Source organism: Mixophyes fleayi, chromosome 1, assembly GCF_038048845.1.
Source record: "Mixophyes fleayi isolate aMixFle1 chromosome 1, aMixFle1.hap1, whole genome shotgun sequence".
Classification (NCBI taxonomy): domain Eukaryota; kingdom Metazoa; phylum Chordata; class Amphibia; order Anura; family Limnodynastidae; genus Mixophyes; species Mixophyes fleayi.
In genome coordinates this window covers 69,923,025-69,943,329 of record NC_134402.1, presented here as the reverse complement: position 1 = coordinate 69,943,329, position 20,305 = coordinate 69,923,025, and the positions used below count along the sequence as shown (strand labels likewise).

Genomic DNA, 20,305 nt, shown 5'->3' with positions numbered 1-20,305 from the left:
TGCTGTAATTCATAGGCATACAAGACACTAAGAGCATGTTTCATCAAGGCACGTATTTCTGAGCGCAACCTGCGTTTAGTATTATATGCACGTATTTAGGCTTTGCATACTTCCGAATTCCTCAAGGCATGGTTCTTAAGATATGCATGCTTTTGAAATCGGGGACAAGTCTGCTGTGCTTTTCTATACAAGATGCTGCAGAATTCGTACGACTATGTGGAATATATATTTGCAAAAGAACGCACAGGAAAATAAAAAAATCTTGAATTAAGGTCACATGTTAATAATCAATTAACCTGTTAATAATTTATCTATTAACTTTAGCGCTGCCAAACTTAATAGTGTTTATAAAACAGACACCTAGGGGTAAATGTATTATGCGCCAGTTTTTTCATCTCGCGGGAGATCGGCGACTTTGCATGTAAAATTTAAAGTGGCGCTGGCTTGTAAAGGCATACTTGCCTTTACAAGCCAGCGCCGCTTTAAATTTTACATGCAAAATCGCAGATCTCCCGTGAGATAAAAAAAACCGGAGCATAATACATTTACCCCCTAAGCTGTTTTTAACTGCATTTTAATGGTATTTAAAGCATATAAGTAAGTGTAAGGCTTGCATATATTTTGGTGCCCTTGATTCTGGGATGCAGGATTAAATGTTTTGATCAAAATATGAACTAATACCTCATGTTTCATTCTGCTAGATACACACAGATATGTAGTGTTAGCGATAAGTGCTGACCACAACTGTCTTTTTGTTTTGCATACATATATGGGCATTTATATTGCCATGCAGCTGGTAACATACACTATATGGACAAAAGTATTCGGACGCTTGACTACAACACCAACAGGGACAGTAATGACATGGTATTCATATACATAAAAACACAAACATGAAAACAAAGGGTATGAAGGATCCTGCTCATTAGAAAGCTTACATTCTAAGTGGAAGAGTGCACAGCTGAAACAAGATGAGCAAATGTTGAGGGTGCATTAGTGTGAATTGTGTTATCAGGGGTAAGGTCACCTCTAGAGCATCTAAAGATTTGAAGGGTGTGGTAAAGTCTGATTGAGCATGGTAGGGAATTCCATAAGTGGGGAGCAGCACGGGAGAAGTCTTGTAGGGGGGAGTGAGAGGTGCTTACCAGAGACGACACAAGGTGCAGGTCAGAGGTAGATCTAAGAGAGCGGGAGGGAGAGTATTTCGATAGATTTGAGATTTGAGATATACGCAGGGGTAGTGTTGTTGAGGGCTTTGTAGGTAAGGGTGAGCAATTTGAATTTGATTTTGGAGGACACAGTGAGCTAGTGTAGGGATTTGCATAGTGGTGCAGCAGATGTGGAGTGGTGAGAGAGGAAGATCAGTCTTGCAGCAGCATTTAGGATGGATTGAAGTGTGAATATATGAGTGTCAGTAATGCCAGATAGCAAGAGGTTGCAATAGTCAAGATGGGAGATGATGAGAGAATGGATAAGAGTTTCGGTAGCATGTTGAGTAAGAAAAGGGGGTATTCTGGCAATGTTTTTAAGGTGGAGTCAACAGGACTGGGAGAGAGTCTGGATGTGAGGAATAAGGCAAAGGGTGGAGTCAAGTGTGATATCAGGGCAGTGTGCTTGGCAGACTGAGGAAATTGTTGTTTTTTTTACAGAGAGGGAAATTTGAGGGCAGGTGGTGACTCTGGCAGGATGGAAGATAATAAGCTATGTTTGGGACATGTTGAACTTTAGGTAGCATTGGGACATCCATGTGGAGATAGGAAAAAGATAGTTGGTTAACTTATCACATCATTGATATATCTCTTCAGCATATAGCAATGCAGCAGAAAATCCCAAATAAATTTTTACAATTTTTAAAATTTAGCAAACATATATTTCCATTCTCAGGTGCCATTTTCAAATTTATACTTGTTACCTATGTTTGTAAATAAAAATCACGAGTTCACCTGCACACCCCCATTTTTTATGAATGGTATACATGGCATTGAAAGAGAGCAAGCTAAAATATATAGAGATTCAATTAGAGATGATTTTTAAGAATAACTATTGTAGACTTAGAAATACATTTTATGTACAATCACATTGAGCAGTAGACTATTATTGATTCCTATATGACTTCATTACTCTTGCATCAGTGACATAAGTAGAATAGCTCCTTTTTCACGGATTATTATTATCTCCAGAACATTTATTCTTTATAAGAGAGAATTCATACTAATTAAAGGAGGCTTTTAACTTTTGTGAAAGCTCAATTAAAATTTAACATGCCAAACGCATTTGAAAAGCATATTTTGCTTTTTCAAAACAATTGTCGAAACAAGAGCTTTTTTCTCTTCTACAGAACTGGAAATACTTCTGGTAGGTTTAAAAGTGGCCACTTAGTCAAACACATCATAAAATTGATCCCTCCTGTCTGGAGGAAGTATCACAGACATGGTTCTTCTTTCACAGCTGGATCTGATAACTAGTTTAACCCCTTCGCTGCTGAGCCTATTTTGACACTTTTTGGGCTGGTCACATTTCAACATTAATAGCTGTAATACCCCCACAAATGAGGCCTTGTTTTTGTCAGAAGACTTTGAGTTTTCAAAAATACCATTAGTTGGATTATACCTCCTGCAACAGCAAAAAAGTTACCCAGAATGGTCAAAACAGTATTTTTTCATTGAAATTGTAAGAAAGGGAACTAAAAGCAAGTGTGAGTAAACTTTGTTCTTATACTTTTGCATCAATCCATAGTAGCGCTATATAAATAGCTGATGAAGATGATGATGATGATTTTTCCAAAACAGGATTCTACACATAGTTTATAATACAATCTGATGATAATGCTATGTCTTTTCTTTTTTTTGCATGGTCCTGAATAAATGCATAAAAGTTGTAGAACAACATATCCCAACAAAAAATACCATCTTGAAAACTAAAAATCCCACTGCATAAATTGATTGTACCAGAGTTTATTGAAGTCAGCATTGGGGAAATCTGGCCATACAACTCCTGTATTTTCTAGGGAGTATTGTCTGGTGATCACACTTGATAACCAGAAAAATAACTATAAAAGGAGTACCTCATTTAAAGAGAGGATTTCCCCCTTTCAAATGAGTGTGTTCCTAGGTTCCAGGATAGGGGAGAAATGGCCATTATTTTTCTGTAGGCAGTGGGTGAGGAGGTATAATGACATCATCACGTGTTGGCACAAAGACATCATTAAGCCCCACACCCTCCCTATCCACCACCAACAGGAATTAGCTGTAGCAGACAGGTAAGTATATTTGTAACATATGTGAACCACCTGTATGCTAAGTACGAGTCTCACTCATCCTTACCACTGAAGGGCATTTTTGAGGCTTTGATTTCAGACTCTCTGAGAGAGCAATACTTTAGGCTTTTACATCACAGTTTTGTGACTTGGAAATCTGTTAGACAGCTCAAATGTAATTCATTAACTGCATTAGCTTCTGGATCTGCAATTCTTTGCAACTACAGGGAGGAAGTCAGTACATCTGGATACCAATCACTATTCCAATCATTGTCCATCTGTGGATGCATTTCCTGGGGAAACAAAGAGAGATATTCTGAAATCTGGATAAGGAACCCCTTACAATAGGCAGAATACATGACTATTTTAAACAACAATGCTAAGTCTTCCAACCCAAGGAGAGGAAACAATTTATAAATGTAAAGTCCAAATAACTGACCTGTCTTCTCCAGTCAGGAAGTTATAGGAGACACTAAATTGAGCTTCGCCATGCAATTTACTATATTTACCATGCAGGAGTAGTTTCATTTCTTCTGATTAAGTATACTATTCCCACCCTTCGTACCCTACCTCCCAATCCTCCTGGTTGTAATGATTGTCTTGTTGTCTGAATGAAGAGATCCCTGGGGAGATGAATACAAGTTTTAGTCTGGTTTACACTGGCTGATCAGAGGCATGGAGTCTAACAGATTCCCCGGTCTTCACCAAGAACCGCCTCAAGGCAGGATGGACATTAGCGGCCGGGAATACGCAGGTCACGGCCCTCTGAACAATCAATAGGCAAAACACAGTGGAGAGAAATGAAAATAAGAAAGCAGGTCGGCTAGCCAAGGACTGGTACACTGGTGGTAGCGAGGTACAAAATCAGTATGCAGAAGGAAAGTCTAACAACAGGCCGGAATCTGGTACACAGGCAGTAGCGCAGTACAGAATCAGGACTCGAGGAAGAGAGGTCAAAATAAGCAAGGACTGGTATACGAGCGATTAACAGGCAACAGCACTTCCCAAGAAGGATGCACAGGGAAAACCAAGGACAGCAGCAATACAGCATAACAGGGAGTCAGTCTGGGTGTGGAAACCTGTTGCTCTGACACTGTTAGAGTGTGAGAGTGAGCTTTATATACACTGCAGAATATGCTGCCTCCCAGTCACAATCATGTGACCGCCAAAACCAGGAAGTGCTGATCTAACACAGAAACAGAGGGAATCAGAAGCACAGGTGTGTGAGCAGGGAAATATTTTGCTATATCTTTATTTTATGTTGTACAGCATTCTAATGTAGTGGTGAATAACTATGCATAACTTGTCTGTATCTTGAACTCAGATTTTCTCTTATATTGGTGGAGGCAGTAATGGCAAGAGTACAATCAAGACACTGAAAGCAGCCTCGGTTGATTAGTGCTCAGGGGCAGGGTTCTCCACAGCCCCCTGCAATTTTGCTATGTCCCTTATCTGGTCCACCCAAAAATAAAAATGTCTGAAGACAGGCACTTGACTAATAAAATGTCCAGGGCCGTACGAGGTTCTACCCCTGTCTATTGGTGCAATTGATATTCCCATGTGAATGCAGGGTTTGTATCTTGGTAGATGACTTCATAAATTACTTTCTATCCAGATTTATTAAGCATATTGGTTAGAATAAAGCATTTGAAAAAGGAAAATAATTATCCTGCAGAACATGCATTCATTTACCACATAGTGCTTTCTTGTATGATATGTACAAAATCATAACTAAATATGTTATATCAGCAATTCTTGTGAAAAGAAATTCTATTATAGTATTCTAGTAGAGTATAGTATAGTCAGGCCCGGCGCTCCCATTAGGCAAGGTTAGGCACTTGCCTAGGGCTCCGGGCTCTGGAGGGCGCCACAGAATTCTAAAATACTTTAAAACTGTGCGGCGACCGCTGACCATACCTTTCACGGCCGCCGCACAGCATTCAGATGGACGGGGAGGGGGGGAAGAGGCTATTTTGTCACCACCGCTGCCTCTCTGCTCCGTCTCCTCCCCTCCACTTACTAGTATCAGTGAGTGGAGGGGAGGAGACGGAGCAGAGAGGCAGTGGTGGTGAGACAAGGTAAGGAGAGGAGGGCGGCGACTTTTGCGGGGGGGGGGCGCCGCTTTTTTAAAAATGCCTAGGGCGCCGTGGACCCTAGCACCGGCCCTGATTATAGTATAGTATAGTATAGTATAGTATAGTATAGTATAGCATAGTATAGTATAGCTATTAAAGCTTCAATTATTTAGTACAGCTTAATATAGTTACAATACTACAATAGAGTTATAAAGGATAATTTATGATGGAACAATACATGGAAACAATGTGCACATACAAATTTCAAGCTCAGAGGATACATTCAGAAAAGGTTATGCAAAGTGTGTGTGTACCAACAAAAATCAAAATGCTCTAATGTATATGCGTAGCAGAAAAAGTAGGTGCATTTCATCAAAACACAATGCACCATCGTACATCTACGTATTTCCATTCAATAAATGAACCTCATGATATAGTTACTAGCTTCCTAATAATTAGAATAATTATATTACATAGTGAATCTACTGGACTTAAGCTTCTTACACTGCGGATATACAGTGCTAGAGCTTGTTCTGCATTATTAATATACTAAAGTTTGATTACGTAGGCAATATTTCTAGAGTTTGCCTACGCAGTGAATGTGACTACAGCTTACTCACATAGACTAACAGACCATTGCTGAGTCATTTCCCCAATAAAAGCAAAACAAACAATTCACAAGGAAAGTTGCAGATTTGTATACAAGTATAAGAAGCTTTATACAGTACTCCAATTTCTCTATATCAGCTTGAAATAAAGGTGAGACTTTGAATATTTTGATTTGCTTTATGTTAATTTTGGACCATTTTAACATTTTACAGAAAATCTTCAGATTTATATAATTTATTAGTTGTGCTGTGCTGCGATTTAGTTGCAGAAATGAAAATTAAATTAAAATTAAAAAGGGCCAACACAGAGATCATGCTTTGTCAACAGTGCCTAGTACTGTGAAGAAGAGCGGCTTTTAATAGGTCAGAATGACAACACGCTTTTATATTACAGCCTGCTACATGGCAAAGTGGTCAAAATCACCAGAAAATGAGGAGGACATTAATTCCCTTATCCAACTTGAGAATACACACTTGGATCATTTGTCAGGAAAATCCCCCCCACTACCTTGTAAGTACTGAAGTATTGTTGTACGATTTGTTTTAATGACTCGCCATAGATAAAGGCTTTCCCTTTATTTATGGTTTAACTTCTTTATTTATAACCTATTTAACATAGTTACATGTATACATCAATATTGTAAGTACAAAGGGCATCAATATTTTCTATCTAAAATAGTAGATAAAATCTGCATACACAACATATCACAATATAGAATCATGTTGTATATAATGTCCATGGGAAGCAGGTTAACTCCTGCAATGTAGAAACTCATTTGATTCCGTTTTTTTGTTATTCCTGAATTGTTATTGTGCTTTCATTAAGGATTTTTAGATCCCTATATAATTTGGCTTTACCTTTGCTTTTAAGTATATTTTTAGATATAAACCATTGATCCATTTCCATTTATAGAATTAATGTATATATTTTTATATGCATGTTAATTAGGTTAAAATAAGTTGTGCTTCCTTTATTTATAATTTATACTTAGTTTTTATCCAATGTTATGGACTCTAAGGGCAGCAGCACCAGTTGATTAATATTTCTGAATGTTTTACTAGTCATCAGCTCTAATTATAAGTGGTTTATGCAGCTGGTATCTGTAGTTGCGGTTTTGTTTGCTTGTTTTCACAGTAAATGATGTACATTTTGTGGTTCAGTGTAAATAAAAATATACCTGGAGGACTTTTTCAGGTTTCTCTTAATAAGTGAATATTTATTTAACATTGCATTATAGTGTTAGTCTTTGAGGATAGCATTATAAAATATTATACGATTAGAAATCAAAATATCCTTTTTTCATATTATAGATAAAACTATAACATCAACTGAAAGAAGACTGAAGTTTACAATTATTGCACTTGTGCTTCTGTATTCTATTGTCCTGGGTCTTCTAATATTTACTCTCAGGCAACAAGGTAAAAAGATAAGTAATCACTTAAATTAGTAAAATGTAATGATATACCAATTAATTGAAATGTCTGATATAAACCTCATTATCATCATATTCGGATTAATTTTTAAGGTGAGATGTGATAATCATAGATTATATGTGAAATGATTTCTGGCTATTGCAGACACATGGGTTGAAGCAGACAAGTGTCAGCATCTGTCTGTATTCTTGCACATCACGGGTGTTTTTTTAAAATTCTCCAACGCTGTATGTTCTATTAGTGATAGTGCAAAAAATAAAATTTGTTAAGAAAATCCTTTATGCAAACTTTGCATTCAACAGCATAATCACAAAATAGGGCGTTAGACTGGGTTTCTTATTAGAACTCTATTATACTATTATTATTAATTTTTTCATATAACAGCAATCATATTATGCTGCACTGTACAGAGAATATGTAGCAATTCACATCAATCCCTGTGACATTGGAGCCAACAATTTAAATTCCCTACCATGCATTCACTAGAGTCCATTTTTGTCAGAACCAATTAACCTACCCGTATGTCTTTGCAGTGTGTGAGGAAACCGGAGCACCTAGAGGAAACCAACAAAAACATAGTAAATACATACAAACTCCTCACAGAAAGGGCCCTGATCAGAATCAAACTCATATCCTCAGTGCAGCAATGCTAATCAATGTGTCATTATAGCAGTCCAAAAAGTGCTGGGGAGGAGACTAAAAGCAGAAGATTCCTGCATGTCTGCTATTTTAAAAGTAGGTCTTTCCCCTGGATGCCACCTACATCCTAGTGCAGTGGGTGGCAAGACAGTTTGGATGAAGCAATTCACAGTGAATCGATTAATTTTGCCCTTGTCCCCAGTGATGCGATTATGCGATTGTGACATTGCGCCATGGGGAGGTGTGGGGGCAATATTATGTGATGCGGCACCACACTCTCTATGCTTTTGCTACTTGACCTCCCCTCTGGGCTCTCCCAAAGGGGACTGTTAAAAAGTTGACAAGTACGCTGTATATACAGTACATTTAGGAAATACATGAGAATATTTTAAATTATGTCTTTTGTTCTCTCTTCCCTTATTATGTTCATATGCCTCTTTTCGATAAACAAGTGGGTGGAACACTTGGAGAAAAAAAGCAAGAATCAAAAGCAGAAAAATCATATGATGATAACAATGTTATTCTAAACCAGCTTATCAAAAACTTCTCAGACTATAAATCAAAAATTTCAACGAACTCAGCAAAACTGCAATTGCTAAATAAAATATTTAATAATAGCACGTTGCAGAGTCAAGAAAAGGACAAAGTTTTGCAAGACATTCAAAAAGCTGTAGAAAGCTTAACAACTATACTGGATGACAGTCAAATGAAAATGGAATATATAAATACAACATTTACTGAAAATATTTTTATATTACGGGAGGTAAGCACTACTAAAGGTATTTCATACTGATTAAATAAATCATTTTGCTTGAAAACAATATAGGCATTGCATGCATGGATAAGTAAATCAAGGCAATCCCCATGTTTGGGAAATATTTTATTCAAATATTGCTTGGAAATGTTGAACAAGCATTTTGACATGCTTAGTGCAATTCATTGTGATATGATTTCCATTGATGTCCAAGAGGTATATTTACTAAACTGCGGGTTTGAAAAAGTGGAGATGTTGCCTATAGCAACTAATTAGATTCTAGCAGTCATTTTGTAGAATGTACTAAACAAATGATAACTAGAATCTGATTGGCTGCTATAGGCAACATCCCCACTTTTTCAAACCCGCAGTTTAGTAAATACACCCCCAAGTGTGAAATCAGTGTGGATATAAAAACTTCCTGGATCATTTGAACAATCAGCACATTAGAATATTGAAAGATAGAACCATATCCAACAAGTGCATTAAAATAATCACGGGGATAGACCATCCAGTAGTCATTCAGAGCTTTGGAACATTGGTAGGATAGAGTAACCTTTAGTCATTCAAAGCATTAGAATGTTCAGTCACACTAAATTGGTCCCTAATTGTTGTATGTGAGAAACTCCACTGACCACCAAAGATGGCTGAGACCGATTAAAATTTTTCCGATTTCAATCAATCCTGGTGGTAAATCCAGTCACCCCATGACATCACACTATATGTGTGTGGTCATTTGCTAACCACAGTAATGGAGCCCAGTCATATCTGCCATTGAATATGGACACTTAATAGTGGAACCTATCAACGTGGACACTTAATAGTGAAACCTATCAAATATGGTACAGATATGGCCGCTTGGTATTGCAGTCAATTGTCTGGATCCTAATGTGTTTGACCATCTTGAAATACAAGTTGACATGTATAAATAGATTTTAAGAAAAATGCACTTGTAAAAGTTTTAGAAGCTTATCAGAACTGAAGATTCATATTTGAGATGAAATTGTTATCATTATCACCATCAGCTATTTATATAGTGCCACTAGTTCCACAGTGCTGCACACAGAACTCACATCAGTCCCTGCCCCATTGGAGCTTACAGTCTAATTTCCCTACCATAAACACACACAGACCAAGAGAAACTAAGGTCAATTTAATAGCAGTCAATTAACCTACTAGTATGGTTTTGGAGTGAGGGAGGAAAACGGAGCACCCGGAGGAAACCCACGCAAACACGGGGAGAACATACAAACTCCACACAGATAAGGACATAGTTAGGCATCGAACTCATGACCCCAGTGCTGTGAGACAGAAGTGCTAACCACTAAGTCACCGTGTAGACTTCCTGTCAGTAATCCCATTGAATATAAATCATATAAAAATGGGCAATATAAAATGACAAAAGCTTATGCAAAAGTATAAGATCAATTCACTATTGTGCATGCACAATGTAAAACAAAGGTTTCTGAGACGCACCTTAGGACTTATGCCCAACTCTAAATCAAGCCTAATATCTCAGCAGTGGTTAAAACACTTTACGTCTGTAATGACAATTAAGTGGCAGTGATTAAATGCAACGGTTTGAGGATGAGCATCATGAGACAGTACTGTTGCAATGTGATAGTCATCCTCAGGGCTATGATTAGAAAGAACATTTACTTACATTCAATGCTGAAAGGTGACCAGATGAGGATGAAAATGTACTACCAAGTGACACTCCTACACTTGTGACAGACAAGAGAGAGCAAATGTGCTCAGACAACTCCACAATAGTAAAAAACTGAATGGGTGGCAAACTTGTATCAGTAGTGTACAATGCATAGCAATCCATGTTTCCAGATTCCGATGGCACAGCCACATAAAATGAAATTTTTGGACAACCTTTTTTCTGAAACTGCTTTCAAAATTGTATAAGGTATTGATGATGAAGAGGCAACAGTCACACAAACCCACACATTACAAGCTGCCTTTAGCTTTTTTTTTATAAAAGGTTTGTTTCTGACCACATGGCCGCTGTTTCTTTGTTTTGGTGGTGTTATCGATACACCAATAATAGTTTTTTGTGTGAAGATATTTACTTTTGATACACTTATGCCATTGAATATAGAACTCATTAACAGTATAGTTTTCACATTTTTACAATCTTTATTCTTGTCTATTCTACTCTGCTGAATTGAACACACACGATCCATTGGTACCTGTATACCTGTCAAGAGCAGAACAGTGCATCATCATTCACCGTCGCAAATTCAGGTAGGGGCCCTGCGATGCTGTTCTCGCCTCCTGGGCCCTGTAGCCGCCATACCACGTGCAAACCCCGATGCCCTGATACCTGTTATAAGTGCTAGCTTACACATGTCATGCCAAGAGTGTCATTTAAAATAGGCATTTATGTAAATTAAATAAATTGTAAATGAACCCATAGGCTTCAACCTTCCCCTCTACCCCCTTCTTCAATCTGTTTATCTGAATCCAAGTGATTAAGTGGAATGTAGAACTAAAAAATATCATCAGATTGGAACACTTTTAAAAGGCTTATATGCGGTTGCCTATACATTATATTAGTATAGACTCACATGGACATAATTTATCAGGGCTTGTTGGCTCTTTCCCGGGACTCTTTATAGTCACTATCTTTGTATTTATTTATTTTTTTTGTAAAAGACATATGCAACTCTATAAATGTTTTTGTGCTATTTATGAGCTTAATTTGATACCTGTGGTTAGAATAAATACAAGTAATTAAATTGTAAACTTTAATTACTTCATTTCCGGTAAATATACTAAAGCATTTGCAATCATAACTTATACAGTAAATACATTTAAAGCATTATTTAAAAAATGAAACTCTTTCTAAGAAACTAAAGATATGCTTTTAAAAGTTATATGCATTTTTATTTTTTTCTTTAACTATTTGTTTTTAAAGGAAGTTGGGCAACAGGAAGTATATTTTCAGAATGCGTCAACAGACCTCTCTGATGTAAAACAGAGATACATTACTTTGGAACAAAAAATGAAAGAGGAAGTGAAAACACTTAATCAAATCACTAATGACCTGCAATTAAAGGATTGGGAACATTCAATTACATTGAAAAATCTAACAATTATTCAAGGTAAATTATTTAAAAAAGACTTTAAGTGTATTGACAAAAAAACAAAACAGTTCTACCACCATAGAGGAACTTTATATACATGTTATTTCATATGGTTTTTCCAGCCTACATTACTTGACTGGTTTGTATACACCTAGCCCATATACAACTCCTATGTGCATCTATAAATGGTTGTGTGAAATACAACCTTATTTAATTAGCTAGTAACTGTATATTAACCTAGCTTTTAGGACTCATTCATGTATGCATAACAAAAATGGGTAAAAACACATGAAAACTAACGTGCGCTTTAGATGCGTTTTATACACGTGCTTTTCATTTATCACACTTTAAGGAATAGAACCTATTGCACTGGTAATGTACATTAATCCAGGAGGAATAGGTTAGAATGCATTTTAGAGCAGAATGGCACCATTGCGTATTATTTAACCTACTTTTAATGTGCTTTTCATGTATTTACTATAGTATAAAAAGCACAAAAACATATAGGTGTGAACAGTGTCGACTGGGGCATGAAGGACTGCAATGCTAGGGGCCCACCATAGGGGGCATGGCCAGCCATCATAGAGACGAGACCAGACACTAGAGGGGGAGTTGTTAACCCACGAAGGACAGCTAGCACCATAATGTAGTATATAAAGAATGCAGTGTGTATATAAAGAGTACCTGCCCCTTATATTGGGCAGAACAGTCACCAAAAATGGGGATTGTCCCACTAGAATCAGAACATTTGATAGACTGTCCTACCCGTTCTTGTCACTTTCACCACTTGTGGCTACTGGTTTCTTTTGTTGCGGCTTGCCTGGATCCTGGAATGTTGGGGGCCCTATTTGGAAAAAAAATGGGTACATTTAGAAAATTCCAACCAGCTCCGGCGTTAAATCAATAGAACCCACGATTAATACTTAGGCCTTCCTCCAGCCCCAACATTAAAGTAATAGTTTTCCCATTTAATAAATAAACCTATTTCCCTCCCTCCAAACAGCCCAGCAATAAATTAATAGCATTTACGTATGATAAATATACCTATTTCCCGCAACTGTCACTGCCATTAAATAATTCATATTCACATTTAATAAATAGACCACATGCTCCTCACTCAACCCCATATTCAATTAATAGCCCCCAAACCACCCCATCTTAAATTAATAATCCCCACTGTAAAATTAAAACTGCCCCACCATCAACTCACAAACAAAATAGCACCCATTAGTTAGCCACCACCTACCACACACACACATTACATTGCTACAAGCCCGCTGTGCCATCACACACATTTTACTGTGGCCCTTCATCACAATGCGGTGCCCCCTTATGATCACACTGCGCCCTCCATGCTGCTTTGGCCCCCCTTCACACTCTGCCATGCTGCTTTTGCCCCCTTCACACTCTGCCATGCTGCCTTTGCCCCTCTTCACACTGTGACATGCTGCCTTTGCCCCTCTTCACACTCTGCCATGCTGCCTTTCCTCCCCCTTGCTTCTGTTCCTTCACTTTTTTCTATTGGCTTCTTCCTCTTCTTTTCTTCTTCTGTCTTCTTGCCGACACCTCTCTGCGCCGATCCTCACTGAACATCGGGCGTGATGACTTCACGCCCAACATTCAGTGCAAACAGAGCAGAGAGGAGGGACGCCAGCGCTGTGATCATATTAGTATTATTTTTTTAGTTTTTCAATTTTTTTTAAAAGTACTCGTTCCCCCCACCAACAAAGAGGGGAGCGATCATAGTTGGGGCCTAACGGGGGATACCCCGGCTCCCCCGCGGGCCAGTCTGACTCTGGGTGTGAATGAGCTCTTAAGTGGATCTAAACATATAAAAGATGAACTAATAAACAATGGACTAGTACCACTAGTACAATAATGCATTTGTAATAGTGTCACATTACTTACCAGGCTCTCCTGGGCTCGGTATTTTCACATTCACTAATGTTTCAGCCTCTCCCTGCTCCCATGTGCAGCCTCTCTTTTAGGCTGTCTTTTTTTGCATCTTACACATGCAGGCTCCATGTATCCAAGTTCTCAGCCGAATCTCACCATCTCACCCTTAAGGGCACTCACGAGGATACTGACTGGGAAAACACCACCCACATCCAGAGTAGGTTCTCCAACACATAGAACTGATACCTGCTCTGTCTAGCTCTCAGCTACAGTATTACCCCTCCTGTGCATGGGTGACATTCCTTGGGCTCTGGCATTCTGTGTGCTGTTCTTAGCCCCTTTTGGGTCAATCTTTCTGCTGCCATATTGCATCTTGCTGCAATCCCCTCTCCCTAGGATTCCCAGTATCGAACTTTAATTCGGCCATGCTGCTTCAGGCAACGGTCCCTTGTCTTTATCTCTGGGGTCTCCTCCTATCTTGGAGTCATACATGGGGCACTCCCACTCATTGTTCCATGAGGCCTCCTACCGCAAACCCGCTAACAGGAATGCCTTGGGACCACGGTGCCTCCTTACCTCTATCCTGGGTCCCGAGCGATTACACATACTGAACTAATGCACAGGAAATCTGAGTCCTTTTTAGACTCAGGTTCCCACAAGACCCACCAAGCTGTCTTGTTAAACACCTTGCCACTCAGACACACCTGTAACAGAAATATAGCTGGCCCACCTGCAGTCAAAAGGGGGCATGGTCACCTAACAAGCTGGAGGGGGCTATATATGTGTTTACTACATATCCACTTTTTTGTGTGCAAAGCCTTTTATTTATTGACATTACTTGGAGAGCACCTAGAAATGTACTTCCTGCCAAAGAGCAACATGAAAGCACAAAATGGGCGTCTATTGTATAGGACGAAAACTGAAGACCACCACCTCTGAGTTGAAACTAAATTCATGTGTTCCAGTGTAAATAATCATTTTAGGCAGTACTGCTTACCCTCAATAAAGAAAAAGAGTAGATAGATACAGGGGCGGGCTGGCCCGGGGGGGGGCAGGGAGGCAGCGGGCACCCGGGCCGCTCAGTCTAACGGTTGTTCGGGCCGGCCGCCTCCCCCCACCCCCCATGGATGAAAAAAAAAGTCAATATTACCGGCGGCCGCAACCGATGCGGCTGCGTCAGTGCACAGGCAGCCGCATCACGTGACACACGATGCGGCCGCGCCATTATTACGCGACCCCATCGCGTGTCACGTGATGCGGCCGCTTATGCGCCCCTTCCCCCCGGGCCGTAACCTGCCAGCTCGCGCCTGGATAGATAGATAGATAGATTGATATGCATACAAACACAGTGGTCGAAGTGGAAATTTAGTTCCAACATTGGGTCACATATATCATATATTTTTTTTTTTTAAATGAGAGCAAAACTTACAGAAAGTACAGCAGCCCTCCATACAAATATTACAAACAAACCAAGCAGCTGCAGCCCTCCATGGGTGTCTTTCAAATAATGCCCAAAAATTATTATAATTATATTTTTTATTATTATAACCGGCACATAGCAGTTCCCTCTTTTCTATTTTTCAGACTTGCAAGAAAACATAGATAGCAGTATATTTCCCAAGAAAATGTCTCTGTGTACTTATTATAATGTACATATTATACTAAGATCATCTATTAAAGTGGAAGGTATATCTATAAGTGCCTGAAGTGAGAAGTTACTAGCAATATCAGTTCAGTATAAGCTTCTAGGTTGTGTACATGGCTACACACATTACATTATGTTGATTATATGCAATAATTTATCCAATCATACAATGTCCCCCTTGAATATATTTTGTAATACTGAATTTTATACTATAGGTCCTCCTGGCCCAAAAGGAGAAAAAGGAGACCAAGCTTCTAGGCTTCCAGGACCAAGAGGTACATTTTTATGTGATGCTATTGAAATGGCTTTGAAGTGTTTCAAAATACATATACACATGACTCAATGACTCAGTGAGGGTGTTCAGCCAATTACTAACACATGCACTACATTGGGAAACAGCACTTACGGAAAATAGTCATAACTATAAATCATTCAAATAATTTTTGCTGACTCCTGAGGATCAATTGAAATGTCAGCAAAAAATTAGACTAAATACTTTAGTGATTCACTCTTACGATGAGTGATGTCCACCCATTATAGTGCATTCATTATAATACAATGACTGTATATGTACACACAAACAGACTGTTTATGTTAATTGATAATGTTGAATTGAAACAACTATTCAAACAATTGGACAGACTTTTATTGACATAGCATGTCAGCCCAGTGTTAATGCATCAGATCAGCTCCTAATAATACTTGCTATGTAAGTCAAAATATTTCAAAACCAAAAAATGCCAACTGTGAAACATGCAGCTCAAATAATTTAACATATAATATGTTATTAGATTCTTAACAGTTATGCTATGCACAAAATTGTTGCTTTCTACATCCTTTACAGCCAATGTCAAATATCCATATGTAATAAAATGTAGGAATGTTAAAGACGTTTTAAGCTCGTCAGCGATCTCAAATAAGACAAATATCTCATCAATGGGAAAATATGAACTCACAAAAATAACTTTTAGTGATCTGAGCATTCCATACCAGTAAAGATATGAAACAAGATTGAAAAGCAGACATATAGATCAAGTCATTATATTAGCCTTCAACATGGATTTTTGCAGTGTTTCTAAAAGATAGAACTGCATATTAACCTCATGTAGGTTAAACATCTGATTTACCTCTGACATTCAGAAAGTCACTAATTGTAAAGAAACGCGTCAGCCTGAAGGACATTTTATTGGGGATCTGAATATTGAACGTATTCCTAATTTCTTTGTTTATCAAGATTCTCCATATTTATTGTTATGAGCCGCAGCAGTGACTCAGGCCGTCGCGACTCACTGTGCCCTCAGAATGCGTCCCGGCCGTTTTCATGACGACTGGGACGTCACTTATTGTTTTTGCCCCGGCCGTTGCTAAGGCAACGGTCGGGACACTGTCCTGTCAAAACGCTGCGTTGTAGCATTAGGAGTAGCTGGACGCATGTGCAAATATTCTGAATTAAATAAACAGCCTCTGAGGCTGATCATTCACTCCTGGGCTCCCCTGCTTCCATTGGCCAGTCTGTGTATTTAAGGCAGGGAGGGCTTAGACTCCCTGCTGGTTATAGCGTTCAGGTTCTGCCTGTTTGTCTGCCCCTGCTTCTGTTACCTTGCTACTTTGGATTGATTCTCCGTTTTTGACCCTCTGTCTGTTTCTTGGACTTTGATATCGTGCTTATTGCCCTGACCTCTGCTTGGTTACCTGGGCTCCCTTTGCTTGCTGCCAGTCCTGACCATTTGCCTATGCCTGACCTCGTAACCTGCCTCGGACCCTAGAACACGGCCTACCTCTGACCACGCCTTGCCTACCATCTTCCGCTACCCTGTGCAGCGGTATAATCATAAGCTTGTACTACATTGAGCATAAGACCTGGGGGCATCTGAGTACCTGTGAGCATTACCAACTCTACGGGAAAGGCGGCTGCTATAGGTGAAGATCACTACTATCCTGTTCTACAAGCTTATGATAGTATTCAAAGCTGTAACAATTATATTAATTTTAGGGGACTAAGACTTGAGAGAAGTTTTTGCAACAGCTGATTATCCAATGTACGATTCAGCAACTGAGCATGCAACTCCCCCTGTTCATGGGAGGTGAAATAGGATCTGTAATCTGTAATAATTATTTTGAGGGGATGAGTGGTTCTCACCAAACCACTGGTCACACCACCGCAGCAGAGTACATACCCGCTCAGAGAACAACACATATGGAGAATTAGTGAGCCTGTCATTTTAGCAGTGAAACAGGATGGCAGTATCTATACAAGCTGTTGATCGAACACAGGACTACAAAGTCCAAACTTCCCTGCTCATTATAGTGGGTGAAGCAGTATTATATAGCCCCTATCATCACGCGGGAGGGGGGACAAGCTATCCCTGCACAGCTACCAGCTTCACCGTTCTAGCAGGTTTTCACTTTCCGTTGCAGGACAAGCTTATGAGGAATGAGGAGAGCTGGCCACTTGCCTCCTCTGCATTTATTTATATTGATATATTGCATACAGTCTTGAGTATTGCAGATATTATAGACATTTGATACCTGCAATTGCGACTTATGTATATGTTATGAACCTCACAATCAGCAACTGATAGCCCATATACAGAATGATGTGGGATGATTTTCACCATTAGCAGCTGCCTTTTTCGGAACCACACTGTTTACTGGTACTCGGATGCCCCCTGGGCTTGATCCCAGTAGTATATAGCTGATAACAGTTGTGAGTGAGGTAGAGTCAGGGAGACTCACAACTATGGAACAACACGTAAACAAAACTAGACAATCTGAAAAAAGGGGAGGAGTATATACCTAACGCTGGTAAGGATAATTATTATATATCGTAATGGTATTGTTATAGCAGGATATAGCAAACAGTTTAATACACACACCTGCAGCCAGCCACAAAAGACGAGTACTGGTCTCGTCAAAAAAACTAAACTCAGAAAACAGAAAAAAATAGGTGGCAGGGCTGGTATGCAAAGTGTATCTAGTTTATTAAAACATATAAACATAAAAATATTAAAACATTAAAGCATTAATAAATCCGTGGATCGAGCTGGATATTGAAACACCTTCAACAATTATGAGGCTCTAAAGGAATCTGCAGATATAAACAGAGAGTATGTGATTCCTCAATAGTAGCAAGTAGGTAATAACCAGAGGAGAGATGTTGAAATCCTAATCAGTTTGAAAAAAACTCCTCCTTCAGAATGAAAAGCGAATAGGCATATTCAGCTGTGGACAAGATAATCCAATTAATGAAGCTCTCACGCTCCTAGCACATTCAGTGCAAAAGAATGTCTTGTAAGTCCACGAGTACCAAGTGAAATACCTTGCTGGAACTAGGTTCTGCTCATTGCTCTCATATAGAATAATCCTCCTGTGTCGCTATGAAGATATCATGTGCCACGGCCGTGGGATGTAATATCTCTATGCCTCCATTCACTGCAGTGACTAGCATTAAACATGTGTATATAGAAGGATTCATAGAACCCTTGAGTGTATTCCATCTGGACCTGGAGCTTTATTTATCTTAATTTTATTCAGTCGTCTTTGGACTTCTTCCTTTGTCAGCCAAGTATTAATTAATGGATCAGTTGCATGTCCATTTTTATGTATTATGCCTACCATTTGTTCCTCTCTAGTATATACTGAAGAAAATAAATCCTCTGCTTTTTCCTTATTATCATTAATCAATCCACCCATCTCACTTCTTAGGGGTCCTATATTGTCTTTTTTTGTTATCCTTTTGCCATTTAGATACTTAAAAAGCTTTTTAGGGTTTGTCTTACTTTTTTTTGCAACTTGTTTTCAATTTCGAATTTAGCCAATCTAATTTCCTTTTTGCATGAATTATTACATTCATTGTAGATATGGAAGGACTCCTCAGTCCCTTCCGACTTATTAAATTTAAATGCACGCTTTTCCCTTTTGACTTGGCCCACTTTTTTTCTGTATTTTTTCCTTCAAAAACTGCATCCCAGACTATGCACTTTAAAGACTCCTTTAGCATATTAAAATTCGCCTTTCTAAAGTTTAAAATCCTAGTTGATCCCTTATACTGTTGCTTCTGGAAACTAATTTCAAGTCAGACCATATTATGATCACTGTGCTCCTTTACTTAAATATTTGGTATTATGTCTACATTATTTGTTATTACTAGGTTCAGTATATTCCGGTTTCTAGTTGGTTCCTCTACTATTTGGGACATGTAATGATCTTTTAGTGTGCTCAGAAACCTGTTGCCCCTAGCTGTACCACAAGTCTCAGTATTCCAATCAATTTCCTATTCATTAAAATCCCCCATAATTATGACTTGACCTAGTTGTGTAGCCATTTCAATTTTCTGTAGAAGTTGGGCTTCCTCCACCATACTAATATCTGGCTGTTTATAGCAGGTCCCTATCAGCAACTTTTCTAGACTTTTTCCTCCACTGGATATTTCCACCCACAATCCCTCTATATTATCATCAATACTCTCGTAAATAACTTCTTGTATACCTGGCCTTAACACTGGCTTAATATAAAGACATACTCCTCCTCCCATTTTATTTAACCTATCTCTCCTGAAGAGAATATAACCCTCAATGTTGACTGCCTAGTCATGTGTATCATCCCACCTTGTCTCAATATTGAGGCAATGTCTACTTATCTGGGATGCTCTCAGTTTCGTTTAGGACAGTGATAAAGCAACTTGTAGTGAAACAGATTATTAGAATGTTGACAGCACCAAGGGATGACTGTGCTCATGTTGTGCGAGGTAGTGGTCTGTCCAATTGGGTGATTAAGAGGGTCTTTTCTATTGCTGCTTAAAGTTAAATGAATCAGGCTATTCTGATTCAAAGAGAGGCTTTATTTAAATAAAGCATTTTTATTTAAATAAAGCCTTTTAAATAAACCCCTCTGCTATCGATAG

The 20,305-nt window shown here is 38.7% G+C and overlaps 1 protein-coding gene across 1 annotated transcript in view; it reads left to right on the top strand.

The window, feature by feature from the left end:
- Positions 1–5,958: 5,958 nt before the first annotated feature.
- MSR1 (macrophage scavenger receptor 1) overlaps positions 5,959–20,305 on the top strand; it is a 45,593-nt gene continuing 31,246 nt past the window's right edge. Inside the window, exons 1-6 of the mRNA XM_075196239.1 lie at positions 5,959–6,090; positions 6,334–6,450; positions 7,251–7,358; positions 8,465–8,775; positions 11,693–11,879; positions 15,618–15,677. Of these exons, the coding sequence (XP_075052340.1) occupies positions 6,342–6,450; positions 7,251–7,358; positions 8,465–8,775; positions 11,693–11,879; positions 15,618–15,677 (775 nt within the window). The 5' untranslated portion in view covers positions 5,959–6,090; positions 6,334–6,341. The remainder of the gene's footprint in view (positions 6,091–6,333; positions 6,451–7,250; positions 7,359–8,464; positions 8,776–11,692; positions 11,880–15,617; positions 15,678–20,305) is intronic.